The sequence below is a fragment of the Diceros bicornis genome, chromosome 21 (assembly GCF_020826845.1).
Source record: "Diceros bicornis minor isolate mBicDic1 chromosome 21, mDicBic1.mat.cur, whole genome shotgun sequence".
In the NCBI taxonomy this organism is placed as follows: domain Eukaryota; kingdom Metazoa; phylum Chordata; class Mammalia; order Perissodactyla; family Rhinocerotidae; genus Diceros; species Diceros bicornis.
Window position 1 is genome coordinate 53335818 of NC_080760.1, and position 24524 is coordinate 53360341.

The 24524-nt window shown below is 45.0% G+C and overlaps 1 protein-coding gene across 2 annotated transcripts in view; it reads right to left on the reverse strand.

The window, feature by feature from the left end:
• The window catches only part of AGO2 (argonaute RISC catalytic component 2), a 124112-nt gene that overhangs the window by 61366 nt on the left and 38222 nt on the right, over positions 1–24524 (reverse strand). For both annotated transcript variants that reach the window (XM_058564992.1, XM_058564991.1), the window contains exon 2: positions 6800–6995. In XM_058564992.1, the coding sequence (XP_058420975.1) occupies positions 6800–6995 (196 nt within the window). The remainder of the gene's footprint in view (positions 1–6799; positions 6996–24524) is intronic.

Below are 24524 nucleotides of genomic sequence, written 5' to 3' on the forward strand. Positions count from 1 at the left end.
AATTTCGAGATTGGACTTTAGGCAAAGTCCATCAAAATTAACAATAAAATGAAGAACCCTGAAGACACACATTTAACCTAGGGGGGACAGCTAGGGCTGGTCTGGGCCACAAAAATTCAGCTCAAGCTCCATCTTTGCTACTTACTGTTAGACTTGAGGCAATTTCCAATATTGGATAACTTTACAACCTTACAGGTGTAACTACAACAGGAATGTGGCAGTACCGTCAGGTAAAGACATCAACTTTTAATCAACACCAGCCGTTTTCTGTTGCCAGATGACAAAGCCTTAGTCATGGCTCCTTCCATAAAAGAAAGCTTCTTGTACACTGTGGCTGATGGCATAATAAGAGCCCAACTGCCACTATACCAACCAAAAGCCCAGAAAATGTGTATGCTTTTTCACGCCTCCATTCCAGCTCTAAGAATATACCCAAATCTTAGACTCACAGAGGTTTTTGTCCAAGGAAATTCAAAAACAAACAAGCCCACTTATGGAGAGTCTCAAAGCACATAAGACATACTGAAGGTCAGAAGACCTTCAGTAAAGAAAGCTGTTTAAACCAGTTGTGCCCAAAGTTTTTGTTCAGAGACACATTTTTTTAATAAGCACATATTGAAAGGATCTCATATAACTGTCAAGTACTGTCTCCCTGGAGACATATCTTTTGGGATAAATACTTAGAAGTAGAATTGGTGGGTCAAAGGGTACATACTATTTTTATTTTAATATACACACCAAATCACCTTCTAAAAAGTCTGGACCAATGCATATTGGTCACATTGAGTAAATCCAACTATTTAGTTTTATAGATAAGGGAAATGAATCCCCAAATATTCTTTCTCTTACAAAGGTTGTGATCAGGAAAAAAATATGACATCAAAGAGTACTCTATAAGGCATCAAGACAACCTGGGTAACCGAGTTATCAAACTGCAACTAAGAATTCTGTTTCTGACCATGACAAAGTAATTGATATTGGACTTATCCTCCTACCCTAAATAACTAAAAAACCAGAGAGAATATGAGACAGCTGTCTTTGGCATTGAAAAACAGGCAGCTTAGGAATGTGATTGTTGAGGGAAGGGAAACACAATAGGTAAACCACACATTCACTCTGCCCGGGAGCAGTTTCCAAACAACAAAATGGGGGCAAGAAGGGCTAGCGAGCAGCAGTCATGTCGCTCTGGGGAGACAGGGAGCAGAGTCTGGGGCTGCAGAAGAGGTAAGAATTTGTGGAGCAGGGTACCAGAGAAGACAGGAAAGCCCGACTCCCTAAATGTAACATACATAATGTTCAACAACAAAAAAATTTACTATGCACGCGAATAAGCAAGAAAAGGTGACGCGTAATCCAAGGTCAAGCCTGTCAATAGAAACAGATCCTGAAATGATCCATATGCTGTAATTAGCAGATGAGGACTGCTACAATAAATACGCTGTAATTAGCAGATGAGGACTGCTACAATAAATATGCTGTAATTAGCAGATGAGGACTGCTACAATAAATACGCTGTAATTAGCAGATGAGGACTGCTACAATAAATACGCTGTAATTAGCAGATGAGGACTGCTACAATAAATACGCTGTAATTAGCAGATGAGGACTGCTACAATAAATACGCTGTAATTAGCAGATGAGGACTGCTACAATAAATACGCTGTAATTAGCAGATGAGGGCTGCTACAATAAATACGCTGTAATTAGCAGATGAGGGCTGCTACAATAAATATGCTGTAATTAGCAGATGAGGACTGCTACAATAAATACGCTGCTACTAGAAACAGATTCAAGGTCATCAAGAAAAAGATGGCAACAATGAGTGAACAGATGAGAAACCTCAGCAGAGAATGTAAACTATAAAAAAAGAACCAAATGAAAATTCTATAACTGAAAAGTACAATAAATGAAAAAAAATGGATGATTACCACTGAAGATTAGACACTACAAAATAAAAAAGAAAACCAGGCAGAGTGATCTTGAAGGCAGGTCAATAAAGACTATCCAAACTGAAAAAAGAAGAGGAAACGAATTTTTAAAAAATCAGTCTCAATGCAGATATTGTGTTTTTTACAAGACTCTCCACCAGCAAAAAGACTATGATTCACTGAAGGCTCAGATGATGGCTAGCATTATTTAGCAATAAAGTATTTTTTTTTTTTTTTGTGAGGAGATCAGCCCTGTGCTAACACCCGCCAATCCTCCTCTTTTTTTTGCTGAGGAAGACGGCCCTGGGCTAACATCTGTGCCCATCTTCCTCCACTTTATATGGGACGCCACCACAGCATGGCCTGCCAAGCAGTGCGTCGGTGCGCGCCCGGGATCCGAACCAGCGAACCCCGGGCCGCCGCAGCGGAGCGCGCGCACTTAACCGCTTGCGCCACCGGGCCGGCCCCAATAAGGTATTTTTTAATTAAAGTATGTACATTGTTTTTTTAGACATAATGCTACTGCACACTTAACAGACTATAGTATAGCATAAACATAACTTTTATATGCACTGGGAAACCAAAAAATTCATGTGACGCGCTTTATTGCAATATTTGCTTTATTGCAGTGGTCTGGAATTGAACCTACAGTATCTCAGAGGTACACCTGTAAAGGACTGGAACAATACTACCAACCAACTCCATTTAATATTTATAGATCCCTATACACAACAACTCCAGGTACACCTTCTTTTCAAGTGTAAGAGGAATGTTTAACAAGATAAATCACATGCTTAACCATAAAATAAGTCCCAATAAGTTTCAAAAGACTGAAATCTTTCAGAGTATGTTCTCTAACCACAAAGGAATTAAATTGGCAATCAATAACAAAAAGGTATCAAAAAAAAAAAATCTCCAAAGAGTTAAAAATTGAACAACACATTTCTTAAAAACAAAACAAAACAAAAACCCATGGATTAAAGAAGAATTCACAAGGAAAATGAGGAAATGTTTTAAACTGTATGAAGGGCCAGCCCCGTGGTTTAGCGGTTAAGTGCTCGCGCTCTGCTACCGGCAGCCCGGGTTTGGATCCCAGGCGCCCACCAACGCACCGCTTCTCCGGCCATGCTGAGGCCACGTCCCACATACGGCAACTAGAACAACGTGTAAATATGACATACAACTATCTACTGGGGCTTTGGAGAAAAAAAAAAAGGAGGAGGATTAGCAATAGATGTTAGCTCAGAGCCAGTCTTCCTCAGCAAAAAGAGGAGGATTGGCATGGATGTTAGCTCAGGGCTGATCTTCCTCACAAAAAAATAAATAAATAAACTGTATGAAAATTAAAATGTATCAAAACTCATGGGCTATAGCTAAAACCAGGCTGAGAGGGAAATTTACAACCTTCAACAAATGGATTGGAAAAGAAGAAAGGTTTAACATTGATGATCTAAACTCAAAGTGAGTAGAAGGAAAGAAAATAATAAGATCAGAGAAGAAAAATAGGAGAAAATCAGCAAACAAAAGAGAAAAGTCAACGAAGTGAAAACTTGTTTCTGTGAAAAGATGAATATAATTAATAAACCTCTAGCAAACCTGATCAAGGGGGAAAAAAGAGAAAATACAACTAAAATATCAGGAATGTAACAGGGACTTTCACTATAGGTCCTTCCCACAGACACTGAAAGAATGTCATGAACAATTTTATGCCAATAAATCCAACAACTTAGATGAAATGGATAGATTCCTTGAAAGACACAAACTATCAAAACAGACTGAATAGCCTGATACCTGATAAAGAAATTAAATTGTATGAAGCATTTTCCTATGAAGGAAACTCTAGGCCCAAATGATTTCAATGACAAATTCAGTCAAACATTTAAGAAAGAAATTATACCAATCTTACACTTTGTTCTTTCAGTATACAGAGGAGGAGGGAACACCTCCCAGCTTACTTTACAACTCCACATACCCCTGATACCAAAACTTAATAAGAAAATTACAGACCAATTTCCCTCAAGAGCACAGACACAAAAATTCATAACAAAACACTAACAAATTAAATCCAGTAACATATAAAAATAATATATCATGATGAAAGATATGTGTAAAATAATATATCATGACTCTCAGAAATTCAAGCTAATTTAACATAAAAGAAAATCAACGTAATGCACAACATTATTGGGGGGGGGGAACTATACGATCACCTAAATAGATGCAGAAAAAACATTTGACAGAATTTAACACCCAATGATGAAGATAATTCTCAGCAAATTAGGAACAGAACAGCCTCAGCCTGATAAGGGGGTCTCCACAAAACTCCTACAACTAATATAATATTTTATAGATGAAAGAATGAATGCTTCCCCCATAAGACTGGGAACAAGGCAAGGATGTCTGCTTTTACAACGTATATTCAATGTTATTTACACTGGATTTCTTAGCCACTGCAATAAGACAAGTAAAAAAAAATAAAATAAAATGTATCAAAAACTAGAAAGAAAGAAAAAATTTTATTCAAAAATAATGGGGGCCGGGGGCGGGCCCCGTGGCTTAGCAGTTAAGTGCGCATGCTCCGCTACTGGCAGCCCGGGGTTCAGATCCCAGGTGCGCACTGACGCACCGCTTCTCCGGCCATGTTGAGGCCGTGTCCCACATAAAGCAACTAGAAGGATGTGCAACTATGACATACAACTATCTACTAGGGCTTTGGGGGAAAAAAAAAATAATAATAATGGGTGCCAGCCCAGTGGCATAGTGGTTAAGTACATGTGCTCCGCTTCGGCAGCATGGGGTCCGTGGGTTCGGATCCCAGATGCATACCTACACGCCACTCATCAAGCCATGCTGTGGCAGCATCCCACATATAAAGTAGAGGAAGAGTGGCAACAGATGTTAGCTCAGGGCCAATCTCCTTCACCAAACAAAACAAAAAAAAAAAACACAACAACTTTTAACATCTTTTCGAGATATCATTCACATACAATAAGATTCACCCATTTTAAAGTGTACAATTCAATGGTTTTAGTATATTCACAGAGTCTTGCATCCATCACCACAATCTAAGTTTAGAACATCTTTATCATTCCTAAAAGAAACCCCATACTCATTAGCAGTCACTCCCTCCTGGAAAACGAAAATTTAAAACACAATTTATAATAACATCAAAGAACATAACACACTTAAGAATAAATAAAATGAAAGACATCTATGTTAAAAATTATGAATAATTGCTGAGACAAAATAGACCTAAATAAATGGAGAACGTACCATGTTTATGGATAGGAAGATTCAATAGTGTTAATTTTTCCCAAATTCATCTATAGATTCAACGCAATCACAATAAAAAATCCCCAGGGGCTTTCTGGTAGAAATTGAAAATCAACTGATTTTCGCCCCCAAAAGGTGCCAAGGTAAATCAATGGAGGAAGAAAAGTCTTTTCAACAGACCCTTACCTCACACCATACACAAAAATTAATTCAAGATAGATCAGAGACCTAAATATACAAGCCCAAATGGTAATTCTTAAAGTAAAAAACAAATAGAGTATCTCTGTAACCCTCAGGTAGGCAGAGAATTCTTGGAGAGAATACACAATGTAAGACCCATTTTCAAAATTTTATAGATTGAACTTCAACAAAACTATAAAATTCTGCTCATTAAATGACACCAATAAGAAAGTGAAATGGCAAGCCTCAGACTGGGTGAAAATATTCCCAATATAGACTCATACCTAAAATATATTAAAAACTTGTACCAATCAATAACAAAAAGACAAATAACCCCCTAACACAGGAAAAAGACTTCAAGAGACACTTTACTAGAATGCATAATATTATATCATATATGAACATAATTAGGGATATAAGAACATGAAAAGGTGCTCAACTCACTAGTTATCAGGAAATGAAAATTAAAACTACAATGAGAAACCATTACACACCTACTGAAATAGCAAAAATCAAAAAGACTGACCATACAAAGTGCTGATGAGGAGGTGAACTCTCATACACTCCTGATGGGAGAGTGAGAGGGTAAGGGTATGACCACCGCTAATGGAGGGCGAGATGTTATGACGCCCATGGACAGAGAGGGAAATGGCATGACCACCACTGATGGGAGAGTGAGATGGTATGACCACTGCTGATGGAGAGTGAGATGGTACAACCACTTTGGAAAACTATTTGGCAGTTTCTTATGCAGCTAAACCTATATCTACCCTTTGATCCAGCAATTTCAATCCTAGGTATTTATCTAAGAGAAATGAGAACATATGTCTACAAAAAAGATATGAACAAGAATGTTCACAGCAGCTTTATTCATAATAGCAAAGCCTAGACGCCCAAGCATCTAACAAGAGGATGAATAAACGAATTATGAAACATTCATACCATAAAACATTCCTCAGCAATAAAAATAAGAAGCTATTAATATACACAATGATACAGGGACAATCTCAAAAACATTATGCTGAGTCAAAGAAGAGGGATGAAGGGGAGACCATCTCATAGGCTGTACAACTCGATTTCTTTGGGCAGGAAACAAATCTATGGTGACACAAATCAGAGACTGACTTTAGAGGGCTGGCGATCAACTGGAAGAGGGCACGAGGCAACATTCTAGGGTGATGGGCATTTACACGCACTTGTCAAAAGTCACTGAGTTGTACTCCTGCGATCCTATTGAGATACAATGAAATACACAAAACATTTCACAAAAAATAAACCCAACGGAAACTCCCTGGGGAAGAAAGTCAGAAAGATCTGCTGAGACTTGAAGAGTTGATAACTAGTTTAAAATATTGTGTTGGTGTGCATAGATTACCCACTTAAATCAATGAAGATCAATAAAGGAAGAAACAGAATACCTGTTAACTCTCCTTGGGCATTTCTCTGGCTTGATATCCAATTCATAATGATAGATGTCAATTTTTGGAATGTCCATTTCAAAGAAGTTGGCCTGTAATTTGATTGTTCTCCCGGAGGTCCCGAAGTCGGGTCTAGGTGGAGGCTTGAAGGCATATCCTTGGATGGGTGGTGGTGGCGGCGCAGGAGGCGCGAGCACTGCCAACAGCAAAGAGAACACCTGTTACCCAGGGAAATAAAGGGCTCTCCTAGAGTGCACCTGTGAGCAGCCTCACACGGAGTGGAGTCTGGGTGGTGGGCGGTAAGCACCTTCTGTGCATGACCCACCCTTCTCCACCTCCCTTGGACCCTGTACCATCACAAGCCCCCTCTGGTACTTCTAGTCTCTCCTTCCCCACTGCTCCTTCTCCTCCGTTACGTTCACACGTTCCCATGGACAACCTGAAACTTACGCCCACCCCCATCCAGGTCCACCTCATCTCAGAGACCTCTTAACTGCCAGGCACAGTTAAGAGGTGGCATGTGACCCTGCACTATGTCCCCCTTTTTTTCAAACTGTTCCCTCTCTGGTCCTCTCCTTGCTCTGCTCAGATCCTTGAAATGTTGGATTTTCTCTACCTGGCTCTCTTCATTTCTTCCTGTAGTTCAAACTCTGCCTCTACAGTTAAACTTCTTTTCCCCAAGCTCGTGCCTCCATCAATGAGGCCGTGGTCTACCCCACTATCAAGACCCTTCCCACATATTCTTCACGGCCAACTGCACAACAATCCTCATCATTTAACTGCTTTTCTCTTGAATTCATCCTTTCCTATCCATCCCTCTCTGCCTCAGCCCAGGTCCCCATTTCATCCTTCACAGGCGATTATGGAAGCATTCTAGTAGGGTCTTAGCTTCCAGTCACGTCCTTACCCATTTTCCATGCTACAGGCCAGAATGTCTGATCTCACCCTGTCCAAATGCTTCCGTGGCTCCCAGCACCTGGCTTGGACACTGATGCACTCCCAAGTCTTCACAATCTGGCCTCAGCCTTATCTTCCACAGCTCTGAGACCTCTCCCGAGAACCAGCCTTCACTCTTCAGAGCCCCTGCACATGTGGGCTCCTGCCCAAGAATCCTTATGGAACTCATTTAGTTCTTTACTCCCATGCCTCCAGCTCACTTTATTCACATTTCCAGTATAAATTTGCTTCACTGTGCTGTAATCACATTTGGCTATCTGTCTCCCCAGTCAGACCATGAGCAGCTTGAGGACTGAGATGTCCATCTGCCCTAGGGTTGAGAGAGCCCCTGATGCACAATAAGAGCCCAGAAACATTTGATCAGCCTCCCTCCATTAGTATCTGAGAAAGCTGAAGTTCAGCCAGGTAAAGGAAGGTTCCCAAAGTCACTCAGAAAGTGTCCTTTACAACGGACCACAGAAGTCACAAAGGAAGATGTTTGCAACACCAAGAGTCAAGGAAGCTGAGCCTCCCCAACACCTACGCTCATGCAGGCACCTTGCCACACCTTGCCCTGAGCACCACTTCCTGCATGTAAACCCCTCTTCCAGGGGCTTCTGACAGCTGTGCGTGGGTCAACACAGGCACTCAACTATCTATGCAATCTCTCTGGTCCCTGGAAACTCTTTGCTGCAACAGACCAATATCACATTTCCACAAAGGAGATGTCTTAACATTAAGTCAATTCTTTACTTAAAAGGCATTATAACAACTCATTGGTTATATTTGCCATGTACAATTCTGTTCTCTTTCTTTGCACATGAGACATTGGAAAGATGGGGCACTGTGAATTATTAGCAAAGGAGACAGGCCAAAGAGATAAGACTCACATGTAATTAAAGGGGCCAAAATTGTCAAGGTGTTGTCCCTCCTTCATTACTATGCAAACCATTAATCTAATCAAGGAGTGCTTTTTCACAGACAGTAGAAAGAAACTTCATCCCAACTCAGATTTTCAGTAATTCCATTAGTAAAATTCAAACTGTGGCTTTATGAAAAAACCAATTAAATATCTTTCCTGTAACAGAATACTTTTAATTTTCACTCAAATGTCTTTGTTTAAAAAAAAAATCCTCATTTAAAAAAAATTCCATGTACGTCAATCCCTATTGACATTCACTGTAAACAAAATACTCTACTAAAAATAATATAAGCTGTTCTCACTGTGTTTCTGACCTAGAAAAACTCAAAGGGTCCTTGAATTACTTGTTTTTTATTTTGTTTTCTTTTTAGGAGAAAATGAATATGAAAGGTTATTAAGTTCACTGAGTTATATCATCTGGAAACTTTCAGGTCTCTCCACTAAGCTACTATGACTTCATAGATGACATATTTGCAGACTTTCACAACACTCTATCCCTTCCTTCAACAAGCATGCTCGTGTGCCCCTCACATGCTAGGTAGTGTGCCAGCGACCAAGGATACAAAAACAGTGTTCTCAAGCAGTTCACGTGTCACTTCCCAGAAGGTCTGAGAGCAAGTCATTAAATGGATTAGGTGTGCTTACTTCTCATCAGCTCAGCAGGTCACATGTGACCCTTCCCTCTACGGATCCTGTCCATGCCAAGGAGTGGACACCACTGTCCAGCTCGGCTCAGCTCACTCCCTGCGGATGAATGTAGCTTCTCTGTGCTCAGCACCAAGTGCCTCTAACACACGGCCCCTGTTCTCAGGTGGACTCCTATCCAGCAAGAGGAATCTTGCAAATGTAGAAACAAAGTTAAACCACAAGAAGTTACATTTGTGTCCCAGGAAATGTCCAGCCACAGAGCCACAGAAATCTGCCCCCCACGGTCAACTACAGGAACAAGAGCACTATCCACACTGAAGGGACTCCCAGTTTACAAAGTGCTTTCACATGTTTCTTTTTTTCTTTTTTAAAGATTTTATTTATTTATTTTTCCCCCCAAAGCCCCAGTAGATAGTTGTGTGTCATAGTTGCACATCCTTCTAGTTGCCGTATGTGGGACGCAGCCTCAGCATGGCCGGAGAAGCAGCGCGTCGGTGCGAGCCCGGGATCCGAACCCGGGTCGCCAGCAGTGGAGCGCGCTCACTTAACCACCAAGCCACGGGGCCGGCCCATCACATGTTTCTTAATTGCGCCTCAAAGCTACAGAGCAAAGGTGCCGCCTTTGAAAAGTGAAGCTGTCCAAGGCTCAGACAGAGTAACACAGAGTTGAGGTGCCCAACTCCACACCCAGGCTTCCTCCCACCCCATTACCAGTCATCAGTCCCCAGCTGGATGCTGATGGTTTCACCTTCAATCTGACCAACTGGCATGGATTAGGCCTAGGGCGCCTTTCTCAGGTTGAGCCTATTTCTCCTGTCTCCCTAATACCTATTACTTCTACAAAATTTGCCATGGGAAACAAAGAAAACTGTCCACCAGTTTGTGTTAACTGACCTGTATTAATAAAAGCAACGGAAAAAATGCGATCGTAATATATTCATAAAATATATAATTTCACAAGATATTTCTTCTTTGCTTCTAGCTTTTAACAATGAAAATACTAACAGTTCGTGGGAAGGCATATGGGATATAAAATCACGAGTTAAAGCTGTAACAGTTTTCCACGCAGAGGGAATAGGGAGAGGACTCTCGAGCTGCACACCTCCGAGAAGGAACTCTCCTACTGAAGAACATGAAAACTCTGCTGGCCTCAGTCCTTGGAGATACCTTAGATCATATTTTTATAATTCATAGGGAGTCCCAAGCGTAAACTGCCAAAACAAGCAGGAGGAGTCACAAACAAAACACTGGAGAGGATCAAGTACAGCAGAAGGTGCACAGAATTCCACACAGGCATGAGAAAGGAACATAATGGCACAAAGAGGGAAGACCACCCTCCTTGGAGAGTTAGCTCTTGGCCTCACAAGTAGAGAATGTACCAAGATGGCAACCAAAGCTGTAAAAGGCCAAAGAGATGAATGGGCACACACACCTTCATCACAGTTGACACAGGTGATTCTGAAAACGAATTCCAGTATCACCTGAAGATTAGTTCTCCAAGCGCTCTCTTTCCACAGCACATTTATTCCACTGGTGCTGCAGTAGGAACTGAGCCTGTGATAGCAGATATGCAGCAGGGCAGGGTATCAGCGGGAAGAGATGAGGAGGGGAGAACTCAAACACGGCGAGCCCACTGAGGTGGGGTGCTTGGTGGGCACGTGCTTCTGAGGTACACAGTTCTTGTCCCCCCAGCACGAGCTCCTGGTCAACCTTCTTCACCACGGGCTCCCAGCAGCAGGTGCCACCAACATCCGCCAAATAAACCAAAGCTGAGTAAGAGCCCAAGAGCACGAGGCACCTGGGACGACGTCCCCAAAGAGACACCACTGAGCTCCATTACATGAACCAGTCGTGGCTCTGGCTGCCTGCTCAGCAGGGCCTGAGCCCCCAGTCCCTCCCCTGGATCTAAGACTCCAGCTCATCTCCCAGCTACTGCCATGCCAGCCAGCCTGTGCTGGGCCAAGCGACTCTCCCCACCGTCAAGGTTCTCCCATGTCTTCTCCATCCTGCATGGAGAAGTTCAGGTTCTACCTTCTTGTGAAAGCTATCCCCAGACACCAGCACCTGCGTTTCCTCCCAACAACAGGCAGCATGTACAGCCACACCCCATTTGGCCACTAATCAACCAGTTTTGTTTGGAATGGATTTCCCGCTGCATCTGTGTTACTCTTGCCTCTGCATTGGGAGGTAAAACCCTTGGGAATGGGAAGGCCGATCCTTCTTTTTCATCCAGGAACAATGGATTGTCATAGCTGGAAGAGACTTCAGCTGTGCCGAGGGGGAAATGACTCATCCATGGCAGTTGCCAACATAGCCCCTCAGTGCTTCAATGACGCATCCATCGTCTGGCATCCCGACTAGAGTGAGTTCGGGGGAGTGGGGTTCCTGAGACCAGGAATCCAGCACAGTGTCAGGTACAAAGTAGGCACCGAGTGTTTACTGAATTGCTGATCACTCAGCCCGTGTTTAAAAATTCCCTTTTTAGAGCCACACACCATCAGTGAAAGGGAGACACAGAGCGATGAGTCATCGACTTCCTGTATGAGTAACAGGGTCATAGCAACTGAAAGTTGCAGTGTTTCTAACAGATGCCGTGGGAGGCGACATGGTCACGACACTGTAAGTAAGGCTTCTGAAGGACAGAGCTAGTCCTCCTAAAAAAATCCACCCCCCAGGGTTTGGAACGTCACTGACTGTTCAGAGGAGGGTCCCAGAGCAGGGCTATGTGACACTTGTCCCCACGTGCCATCTCTTGGCAGCCCCCTCCCCTGTGAAAAAGGAAGGCAAGCCCCTCCCCAGTGTCGTGCTCTCGTCCCAGCCCTCCCCTTAAGTAAGGGATGGAGACAGGCAAAGGCTGCTACACAGGGTAAGAAAGCTAGGTGACCAAAAGAGAAAAGTGAGGGCTTGCCGGAGGTTCTCAAAAGGATGAGGTGCCCTGGGTGGGGCAGGAGGTGCTGTAGAAATTCAGTACCCATTGATACAGTCCTGCATGACAAACTGCCAACATCGACCCTGCTGAGAACTTTCTCTAGGGACTATTGTTTACATCCAACTTACCATCAGGATGGTGGGGGGAAAACAGACTCTTAACCCCACTGTAAAGACAGGCAAGTAGGACACAGACGGCCTGGGGCTGCCAGGTCTCAGGTGGGTCCCCAGGGAGCTTCTGAGAGATGCTGGGAAGGTCCCCCAATGTGGGCCACCCAAGTACTCCCAGCAGGTAGACCTACGGCCAAGAAGAACCTAGAAGAGCCTAGAAGGATCGCAGCCTCCGGCCTCACAACCCATCAGTGAAGCGGCTGGGAAAACACCTCTTGGCACCCCACAGGTGCAGGGGAGCAGCCAAGAGGCACTCGTCCCTGCCACGCCCCCGTGGGCGCACTGCAGGCGGGTTTCGGCAAGGCTGGAAGGGCCTACTGTGCAGATCTTACGGGGTTAAAGCACAATCCAGTTTCAGGCCCTGGGAGAGTAATGCCCTAACCCTAAAGAGAAGTCTATGGTAGGGACACATGGACACAACTTAAAACCATGCAATCACCTTTCCTCTCTCCTACCTGGAATTGGGAGGCCCAGGCCACTGAACCGAGGAGCCAAGGAGATATTCTGAGACCATTTACTATACGGATGAGCACTGCAGCAGGAGCAGAGCACGTGTTTCCATCTCCTGGGGGAGAGGGTGTGAGGGGCACGGTGACACAGCTGGCTACACTAGCAGGTCCCCGTGATGAAGGCAACTTCATGTGCAGCCAACAACCCTCCCTTCCAGAACATCTTGCATGCACATCATCTCATTATGGACATACCAGGTAACTGAGAGCTGGTGGGTGGGGCTATCCCGGACTCCAGCTCCTCACCTGCCTTCTTCACTTAACGACAGATCACGGAGCCCTTCCTAAAGCGGCACCTGTGGGTAATATTCCCCCGAATGAAGGCGCCTTGCTTCTCTACCTTTGATGGTAGACATCAACCGGGTGACTTCTTTTATATATTCTAGTTTTTTCTCTGATTATAAAAACACAGTTATTACAGAAGATACAGAAAAATACAAAGAAAATAAAAATCACCTACAATGCCACCACTCAGAGAGAATCCCTGCTAAAAGTTCGTCTTTTTCTATACACATGTGCACATGTCTAACATGGAATCATGCAGATTTATATCCTGCTTCTTTTGTTTAACATTATGCATACACAACATTCTCAAAACATATCTTTAATGACTGCATTACTTACTGAGTCATCTCCTACTGGTGCCATTTCAGTGGTTTCCAAATTTTCACTTTAAAAAACAAATGCTTTGCCTAAGACCCGTGCAGGAATATCTTTATCCACATCCTAGGAGAGGAAGCACAGGACCAGCCCAAGGTGCCCAGTGCACAGGTAGACCACCCTTCGCAGCACTCCCCACATGCCTCCCACTGCCTGCCCACCATCCCTGCCCTGGCCAGCCACAGGACCTGGACATCTTCTCACTGCCACCCTCTTTGCCCACCCTTCCACTCACACACTGAAAACACAGCCCCCGAGATCCACCTCTGCTCCTTGCTGGGTCAGGCTCCAGCTCTCACACCTCCAGCCTCTCGACCTCTAGACCAATTGACTTGCTGACTAATTAAGCTGCTAAATCCGACCCTCATCCACAGGCAAGGATCCAGGCCATACACAGACTCTGCCCCAGAGCAGCACAGGGCCCAAGCCTGGCTTGGGCACACACGCACTAGGGTCCTGAGCCCTGACTCCAGGCTTCAAAATTTACATAACAAAAGCTTACAGCGCCTCCCAGTACCTACCAAGCCCCACCCATCACAGGGCCAATGAGAAGGACATTACCAGTCCTGTCCTCTTCTTCCTCCTCCTCTCTGCCACCCAGCCCAACAGGTCACCAGCAGGTCATCATTTCAAGGCTTGGCTTGGGGATCTACCTCTCCTGATTCCCCCATAGAGCAAACCAGGCCTTAGAGTGTCCTGGGTTCCATCAACCACCATACTGAGTTTCAGTGACCTGCCTAGTGCCCAGGTGATCACACAATATGTGCCCTTCCAGGACAAGGACCATCCGTACACATCTCTGTCGTTCCCAGCAGTTAGCCAGGAGCGGTCCAAAAGCCCACTGAGATAACCCGGGAAACACTGCGTGCAGGAGGCCAAGCCCGACAGGAATCAGACACTACTCCCCACTTCTCAGCCTCCTTCCCAATCCCATCCTCACACCCTACCTCCTCCACCTTCCGTACTGCTTTACACTAGGATTCTGGGATTTTCTCTTTTTGATGTCCTGGCCTCCCTTGAGAAACAGGTGAACTCTACGGCCCCTCTCTCCTTCAGGATGAACGCCAGACACACAAAACATGGCAAGTGAATTTGGAGTTCATGGTGCTGCCACCAGGATAGCACGCATCCATCTCTCTGTCCTCTGTCCCGCCCCCTCCACCATGGCCTTCATCTGGGCAGCTGGTCTGGCTTCCTGAGGCACAAGTCAGGTCACCAGGTGTCCCAGGACAAGTCTTGACCAAGCCGAGTGCCCTGGGCCAACAGCCCTGTTGGTGAGGCACCCTGCCCACCATTAGGAGACGAGAGAAGCCCAATCCTGGGGGGTGGGGGGCTGCTCCCCTACCCCTGAAGCAGGAGATCTCAGCCCGGGATCCACACAGAGAACTCAGAGGATCTGGACTAACCTCTAAGTGAGAGGCAGCCCTTCCTTCCATTATGAACATGAACAACAAACCAGAGCAGTATTAGCAATACTCATGACTCGAGGAAAACATAGGAATCTCATGTCACATGACAGCCGTTACAGATACCCCAAAGTACATTTTAAACTCACAGCTTCTTCAAAATTGTGGTATTTATCAGACCCTCTGTGGACCTGTTATGGCTGGACCTGTTACTGCATGTAATAAAGGACTCATTTATTACTTTGTCACACATTCGCTTTGGTATTTTGATAACTGTATTTTAGTATGACCAGTTTTCTTTGTCATCCTATGTATTTTGTTCTGTGCCTTGAAAAGCATTATTCTGGAAAAGGATCCATCCATAAGCTGCACCAGACTCACAAAAGGGTTCTTGACCCCAAATGCTTGAGAACCACCTGCTGTAAAGCGACAGACTGGCTTCATTTCTAAGCAGAGAAGATGGTGTCTCCATTCCGGATAATGTCACAAAACCTCCCTGGTTTTGCACCTCTATGGTGGTGTGGAGGGTGGGCAGGTCTGACATTCATCGACCAGGGACGGCCCTACAGACGAACTAGCCTGTAGGCTTGACGAAGACGGGGCCCCACAAACGCCCATCCCTGATGTGATGTGAGCTCACGATTTACCAGCTGCCATGACAACCAGTTCTCTAGGCTCATCACACAGGCTGCCTACCACGCAGGGGCTCTCAGAGTTGGGAATCAGAAATCAGACATCCTGATAAGGCCTGACAGCACTGACTTGCATTTAAAATGTGAGGCCAATATGGGCCCCAGGGCCAAACCTACATGCTGTCTCAGGACCTGATGGCTCTGCCTGTTCATCGGGGCCACAAGGAGCAGATCGTGGGAAGAAATGAGCAGTCACCAGGCAAGTTTACCTGGTGACCAGTGTGGAAAGCAAGCAGACAAGCATAATTGTTCAGAAAAGCTCTTCATTTCTACTATTTTCTAAATACTTAAGCACATGAAACTGAATTTTCAAAAAAATGCCTAACACATTGGGTCAGGCACACAGATCTGGAATCTAACAGGTAGGTGATAACTCACTGCAGCCTTGTCCCCCACTCCTATGCCCCTGGCCCTTTCCACCAACTTCCATCACGTGTCTGCTGTGCAACAAGTACAAACGCAAACGTCTTGGCACCAGCTTATACCAGCCAACAACAACATCCTTGACCACAGATGACACGTAATAAATCACAGAATTTGGAGCCGGAAGTCACCTTGGAAACCAAAGGGAGAGAGTAACTCACCCTTCCTCCTCCCACCTGCTCTGAGTCATCGACTGAGTCTGGCTCTAGGCGAGTGCTGAGTGCTGGGGGCACAGCACCACCGAGACAGGTCTGGGGGGCTGGGTCTAGGGGAGGGACAGGAGCTATAATGAAAACACCAAGAGACAAGCAGCAAGACTTCCCAGAAGGGGCACAGCGCTTCCTGTCACCGCCCCCACCCCCAGACAGTGTTCCTTCCACCACATCTTATTATGAGTGATATGACCTTCAAAAACAAAAGATCTGCATGACTGTTCACTCCCGGGTGACTTAAATGTTCCTTAAGAAAAATCTAAATCATAGAGTCATTAAACAAATGAATAGCCTGGCTCTTAACTTCAGCAGCTTTGGTTACTGGCAAGTGAACCAGAAGGTTCAGGCTCTATTAACTGGCCGCTGTGCTGCTACATGAACTTGTGTCACAGACTTGCTGTGATGCTTGAGTAGGGGCACAAGACACTCCTCTAGGAAGCGAGCCCAGCTCACCAGCACCCATGTCTTAGTGGGACTGGGATATTTAAAGATTTGCCACCAAATACCATGAGGCTATTATAAAGATCTTTCCAGAACCTCAAAGTGAGCGTTAGTATTCAAAGCCATGCATCCTCCATTTTCCTTTTAGAATTCTATTTTCATTATATTGGGCATCAGCCAGAAACTATAAAGGCAAAAGAAAGTGACAACTCTATAGCTTAGGGTTGTCCAGCCCTTCCATGCCACACCTGGGGCCAAGCTGGGATAGACATCAGCTCCTTTATGCTCTGGACGTTCCTGTAAGCAGCAAACAGAGACTTTGGGGTTGGGTGACTTGGAAGGGTCCCTTGGTCAGGCAGTGGCAGAGCAGGACTGCCACCCAGGTCTATGTGTGTCCCGGACCTTGCTTTCACCATGCGCTGCACGAGGATGGATTCTCACGGCTCATCAGGGCACAGACTAGAAAGCAGATGCTGTCAGACCAGTACCCTCCTGCTGAAACCAGGACATATGGCTGCCACTTAGTGAATTCACCTGTTGCCTATACAGGCTGGTCTCACTATGGCCATCCCAGTTGACTGAACTACATTAACACAATCACAGCAGCCTTTCTGGTGAAATGAATGGAGGTATTCTCAGATGACATGCTAGGAATGCAGACAGGAACATTTGCCCCTGTCAGCTGGAGATAAAGTAAAACAACCACACACTATCTACAGAATGGCAGTGCTAGACCCGCACAACCCACTAGCCAACTATGAGCAAAGAAAACAAAACCAAACCCAGCCCGAGTTCCCAGAGAAAGGGATGTTCGTCTGGCCAAACACCGACACACAGCAACATTCACTCTCACATCCAGCTCAAGCATCACAGCCAAGAAGAACCTAGATGGAAGGCGGGCTTCACTGCAGACACCTGCTACTGTCCCAGTTCTCACTCCTGAACAGCCCCACCCCCACCCCCGCTAACAACTCCAAGTCAGCTGGTGAGCTCTCCAGGCCTGCAAGGGCATGAGGAAGTAAAATGTAACAGGATAGGGAAGAAAAGGGACTGCCCTTTAGGGGTCCCAGATCTGGGCAGAGGCCAGCAGGTGTGCACAATCTCCAAATAGGAGAAACACCATTATCAGGACTCTTTGGAACCAGGAGTGTCTGTGCTCCAGAGTTAGCTGGTGCCACTAGGGTGTTTCAGTGTGATAATAAACGTTAGTCCAGAGTGCACTGGGCTCAGAGAACACTTCACGGTGAAGGTGGACCACCAGCGGGAGCCCTGACCCCCTGATCTTAGGGCCAGCCCCTGCCGAGGCCCCCAAGTTTGCAGCCGCAGGGCCTCGGGGGTCCCAGCCTGGGAAGGGACCCCTTTCTTTTCTCCTGTTGGAGTGGAGACAGAGGACACAACCACGTGCCACAACTCCCGGGCCAGCAGGAGGCCGTCCACACCCTAAGGAGGGACTTTCACTTCTGTTCCCCACGCCCTTGGCAGGTTCGGTCAGTGCCTCCCACTCGGGGATGAAGAGGAAAGGAGAGACAAGAAGAGCCTGGACAAACGCCTGGGCAGGCTCCCCAGACAGGGCGGGGGAAGGACAGGCCTTGCAAGGAAGGCAGCCAACTGTGGCATCACAGAGCTCTTCTCTGGAAATGTGTCATTTTCATGCGGGCCACAGTTCCCCTCTTTCATTTCTTCCTCTCTTGGTAAAAACTCTCTGGGAAATTCCAATCTGTCTCAACCTGGTTCTTGGCAATACCCAAAGAAAGGGCCCTGAGAGGCAACCTGAAGAGAGCAGACACTCCAGGGGGGCAAAGATGGACGCCCAGGAGACCCCCAGGAGCAGGTGCTCCCAGGTGAGAGCGTGGTCCCGTGGGCGCCATTACGCAAGGCGAGGCAAACCAAGTCGGCACTGAGGATTGCTACTCAACTGGGTCTCACTCAACTTTTGTGGCTGAATGAGTCATGTTCTAAAAATACTCTAACCTTTTTTTAGTGAGCAACATAGCATGCGTAAGAGTACATGACACATCTGTACAGTTTAGGATTAATTATAAAACATCCAACTACCCTCAGGCCAGTGACTAACAATATTATTCTTACTCAAAGAACTTCGTCTAGGACAGGTTTTAAATAGGCTTTTGTGATTCAGCCTGAAACTGGAACCCTCATTTAAAACACTATCTCTGAACAATGGTTCCCCAAGCCACTCCTGTGATCTGTAAAAGGAAAATTTTTTTCCCATAAAAATTCTTTAATAAACTTTCCCTCATAAGTTAAAATGTCCTCTCTGATCCACCATCAGTCTTTACTCAACAATATTAGAAATGCCATAATAAACACAAGGAGGAAATAAAGAAACACTTGCAAAATGTACTAAAATGTTAAATGTTAAAATACTTTAAAATGTAAATTACCTCCCACCAAAGTGTTCCCCAAAGTGGCTGACAGGACCACCGACACTGCTGCTGGTCCCATCAACGTGGCCCACCGGTTCTGTCAAGCACTTGTTGCACTTATTTTATGATTCTCTGAATAGTAACTGCCCCTCCCACTAGACCGTAAGCATCAGGAGGGCAAGACTATGTTTGGTTTTGTGCAGCCGTCGAACGAATGGACGAATAAGAGAATACCCTAGTGTCACCCTAACTCTGAGTGGAAATGCCTTGACTGATTTATGACTCAGTGCCAAGTGTTTTAGGGCAATAGACGAGGCCTCCACGTGAAGACCATTACTGTGTCTTGGCATGCAATCTGCACAGTTTCAACTAAAAAAGCCGGTGTTTACCAAGCATCTACTACGTTTCAGCTTCGAGACTTCAGACACCTTCTCGTCTACGCTCACAGCCACCCTCTCAGATTCGACTTGTCTTCCCTTCACAGATGAGGAACCAGGGCTCCACAGGGGGTGACTCTGCCCCAGGCATTGGGCCAGCAGACTACTCGCAGTGCAAAGATTCAATTTCCTGACACCAAAGCAGTTTCCAGCTGAGGCCTCTGCCAACACCGTCCATTGAATCCTCCAACCTCTTTTACAGAAGAGTTCATACGACATCTCTCATACTTCAGGAAAGTCTTGTTCTCCAAAGAACCTAAGTCCTTCTATTTATCACCCAAAACATATAAGAATCGAACCTACCATCCTCCTGCTCCCCATCTCTCTTAAGCAGCTAGGAAAGTTTGGAAAACTCAATTTAATACCTTTTAGAGTAATTAATTCATCCTAGTTACCTAGAACATCTTTCAATACCTACAGAAAATGTGTAATTTCCCTTTGTAATATGTGTCTTATTAGTTTAAGCTCCCATAATAATTTAGGAAGTAATGGCCATCACTAGGGCACCAGGCACGGTGTAAAAACCCTTTACGTGTGTCATCTCGTTTAGTCCTCACCCCAGGTAAGGCAAATATGATCCCCAGTTTACAGATGGGAAACTGCAGTGTCCAGAAGGTAAATAACAGGCAGAGCTAGGACTCAAACACAAGTCTTGTTGCTATCAGAGGACATGAGTTTTGCCACCAGGCCAAGCTGCCTTAAGTCCTTTGAGAGAGCAGATATGTTTAAATCAAACAAATAAAAAAAAAGAGACGCGTGAACTAACAGTGTATAATAATCCAACCTCACTAAATTCATTCAATTAGCATTTGAGAGAATAAGAGCTGCACTCACAGAGGTCTGACTGCACGCCCAGCCCCGTGCTGAGCATTTCATATACACCTTCTTGCTGTCTGAATCCACTCCCGCAACAGTTCCTGAGCACCCGCTATGTCCCTGTTCTCAGGGAGCTCACCTTCAGAAGAGGGCAGGCAGAAAGACTACCACAAGAGAGGTAAGCAGGCCTCTCGGAGAGTTCAGGGTGGGCTAAGGAGGCATTTCAATCAAACGGACAGGAGAGGAAGAACAGAGCGTTATAACAACTTTCTGAATGTTTGAAGGAAAAATTTAAGGTGAGCTTCCTCATATCTATCTTTATTACAAAATAAATTCCAAACGGGTACAAACTGTACTCTGTACAAACTGTGCCCATTTGGAATAACATTTATTTAACTTCAGTGCATGACATTTAGTGCCTAACAATTTAGTGGAATAACATTTAACATTATTTAACTAAAAATGTTAACGTTTTTAACCTTTATTTAACTTTATTGTTATCCATAACAATAGATAACATTTTTAAATGAAACAAAAACGTCCAAAGAAATATTTTAAAATTTAATAACCTTTTATAATTTTGGGGTGGGAATGCTCTTTCTTAGAGCCAAAAAGCAGAGGTTGCAAGAGACAAGCTTGACTACATAAGATTCTTAAAAACTTCTCTAACTGCTAGATAAGCTCAGAAAATTTTGTGACATAATAAACCCACAAACCTGAAAATATAAACCTGGGGGCCAGCCCAGCAGCATAGTGGTTAAGTTCATGCACTCTGCTTTGGCGGCCTGGGGTTTGAGGGTTTGGATCCCTGGCATGAACCTACACACCGCTTGTTAAGCCATGCTGTGGCAGCGTCCCACATACAAAATGGAGGAAGACTGGCATAGATGTTAGCTCAGGGACAATCTTCCTCAAGCAAAATGAGGAAGATTGGCACCTGATGTTAACTCAGGGCCAAGTCTTCCTCACCCACACACACACACAAAAAAAATATATATATACACACACACATATATATATATATAAACCTAGATAAAATATATATATAAACCTGGATATACCAAGTTTATATAAGTTAGTAAGGATTAAGAACTCCAAGAGGAAAATGGGCAACGGGTATGGGTGGACAGTGCATATAGAAACACTAGTAGTCAACAAACATGGAAAATATATTCAGCCTTTAGTCAAAGAAATACAAGTTAAAATTGTAAATAATTTTTTGCTTTTCAGGCATTTATAAGAGCTTAGAAAAAATGATCACTCTTATCCAAGTTAGGTGTTTTGAAAGTACATTTCAGAAATCTTTTAAAATCAAGTGCCCTCTGATCTAGTAACTTAACATCTAGGTGTTTATCCTAAAATACTCAGACACCTATACACAAGAGCATTCATCATAGTATATTATAACAAAAGACTGACAACGATTTAAATGTCCATCAGTAGAGAGTTGCTTAAATAAACCATTACAATAATTTACTGACACCGAACGTCTACAACTATTACATGGAAAGATGTTCATATATCGTTAAGTGGGAGTAAGTTCCAAAACGGTGTTTGATGCAATCCCATCCTTCCTACATTTATATACACAAACATTTGGTGTATGAATGGGTAAACTTTCAGAAGGATTATAGAACATATTAACAGTGATTATTCCCAAGTGGTCACACTACAATTGCTCTTTCTGTGCTTCTTTGTGCCTCTATTTTTTCAGTGGGCATGTTATATCTATTATTAGAAAGAATAATAAAGCTATTTTTTGAAAACCTACAAAGGCAACTATGAACAAATTCTGGGAGGATGCTAAATGGGTGTTTGATATAGTATTCTCTCTCTTTTTCTCCCTTTGATATTTTCTAAAGTTAAATAAAAACTAATGTAAGCACAGTCATCATCCCATTTAACAGATGTCCAGAGAGATTGAAAAACCTGTCCAGTTCCAGATTTGAGGTGAGCCTGTTATGATTCCCGTGTCCACTTTACAGGTGAACACAGTGAGATGTGCTGGCTGAGCCCCTCGCCACGGCCCCGCAGCTGCAAAGAGGCAGAGCAGCGGGCCGCCAGCACCCAGCTGGACGGAGGCGCTCCACCACCCCAAGACAGCCAGCCACCGTGCTTCCTACCGGCGGCGTTTTGTTCAGTATCTCACACTGCAGCCAAGAGGCCCCGTCCTGGAGAATCCCCTGGCACTCATCAGCGCCTGGGGACCTGCCTAAGGGCACCCACCCGGCCAGAGTAAGATGCAAACCCAGGTGTCCTTGCCCCAAAGCTCCTCATGCTCTTCTGCACTATTGCTGGCAAATATGTTCTTTGAAATACAAGATTAAAGCCACAATTTGGGTTTTACATCCCAGATAAAGGGAACTAATACTGTAATGGTATAAAAGAAAAAAAACTTAGATGATCTGTTTCCGCTCATTTATAAACATGGCCCATGGCACCGCCTCGGCTGAGACCCTGCTCCTTCGCTCTGCTGTGTGACTCAGGGTGGGGAACCCCTCTCCTCCCTTCCCACAGTTACATGGTTGAATCATTTTCTGAGGTGGCAGGGAAACCACCTCATTTACGTATACCCTTTCCGGCATGCACAAGCTAGGGATTCCAATGTATGAGAGCGCACGCTGCCGTTTCCAATGCTGCTGCACCCTTTGGGGGAGTACAATATTTGCACTAATGCAGGGGTGGTGTCTGCACAAGCAGCCCCACAATTCAGCTAGAGCAGTGACCACCAAACGCAGGTAGCCACGAATAGACCAGTATTTTTTTTTTTTTTAAAGGAAAAGAAAACAATATGGAAAGCACATCTCACCTACTAGGGACAAGTAGTATTGTGCAAACTTTCATTTATGTCACATTTGCACATATACAGGTACAAACTAGGCGTGCTGGAAAATGCATTTCTCATTGTGAGGAGCGGCAGAACAAGTCTGGCAGCCACTGCCTTCTTTAATTGCTCTTCTGGCAACGAAGGCTTGGCCACTGACTGGCTTCCTGAGCCAGAGCCCTTTCCATGGGAACTCACTCCTGACTTCAAGCGTTAATTTTGGTAATGGATTAAGAATAAATTAGCATCCAGATATCTCACGCTAACGCAAATCCACTGAAATCTGATCTACCAGGATTAGCTTGTGAGGCCTGATGAATTTTAAGAGAAAAGGAATCAGGAAGAAAAAATAACATCAAGAATGAAAAACCACAATTTTAGTTCTGTCCCACAGGGCTACTGAGTGAAGTCTTAGCCTTTTGCCTGTCTTGAAAAGAATAAATGTCTATCTTCACCAGCTTGGCAGTAAAACCCATCAGCATCTTATCTCTCCCTCATCTGCTAACACACACTCGTGCCACTCAGAACCAAGGTGCTATGCATCATCTGCCTGTCTGGGGAACTGAGAAGTGACCCTGAGTGCCCAGTGGATGCCCACGCTGCAGGGCAACTGTCTACCACTGAGTTAGTTACTCTACGTGGTCCAACACAGGAGGATAATTTTCTTTCCTTTCTTATCCTAGGAAGAGGGAACAAGACAAGAGAGCACAAAGGGGCCGAGACATTCCACAAAGCAGCTACACAGGTGAGAAAGGGACGTACACAAGAGGGTCCATGACCTTTACGGGAAGAGAGCCCGTCCTTGTGCCGGAGGACAACTTCAGGGGCTTTGGTCAGATGTTCTGAAGCCATCACACAAAAAAACTATGTTAGACCAAGGCAGCAGGACTCAACAGGATCGGAAGTTTGAGTTCGGTTACCCAAGACAATCTCCAGCCCTTCCCCATTCCGCGCCAGACCTGACATTCAGCTGCTCCAGGACAGCGCCTCAATTTCCCCATCTGAATGGGCTGCTGTGCAGCAGGACTCCTGTGTGACCGCTGTGCTGTCTGCACGCGGGCCACACCGCATGCTCTGGGCTGCAGCACCTCAACTTAGCTTACCTGACCTGGCCTGCTCTGGCCACGCTCCTCGCCCTCTTGGTGACTTACTCCTCAATCCCTTCCCTGAAAACTGGAGCTACAGCAACGTCACCTCTCCTGGAAATCCTGAGGTGCCTAGACCCATCCAGGGACCTCACCACCTTCTGGTGGAACGACCTTTCAGATGCTGGCAGGCTCACATGACCCACCTTACTGCACGGCTCCCCACCTCTC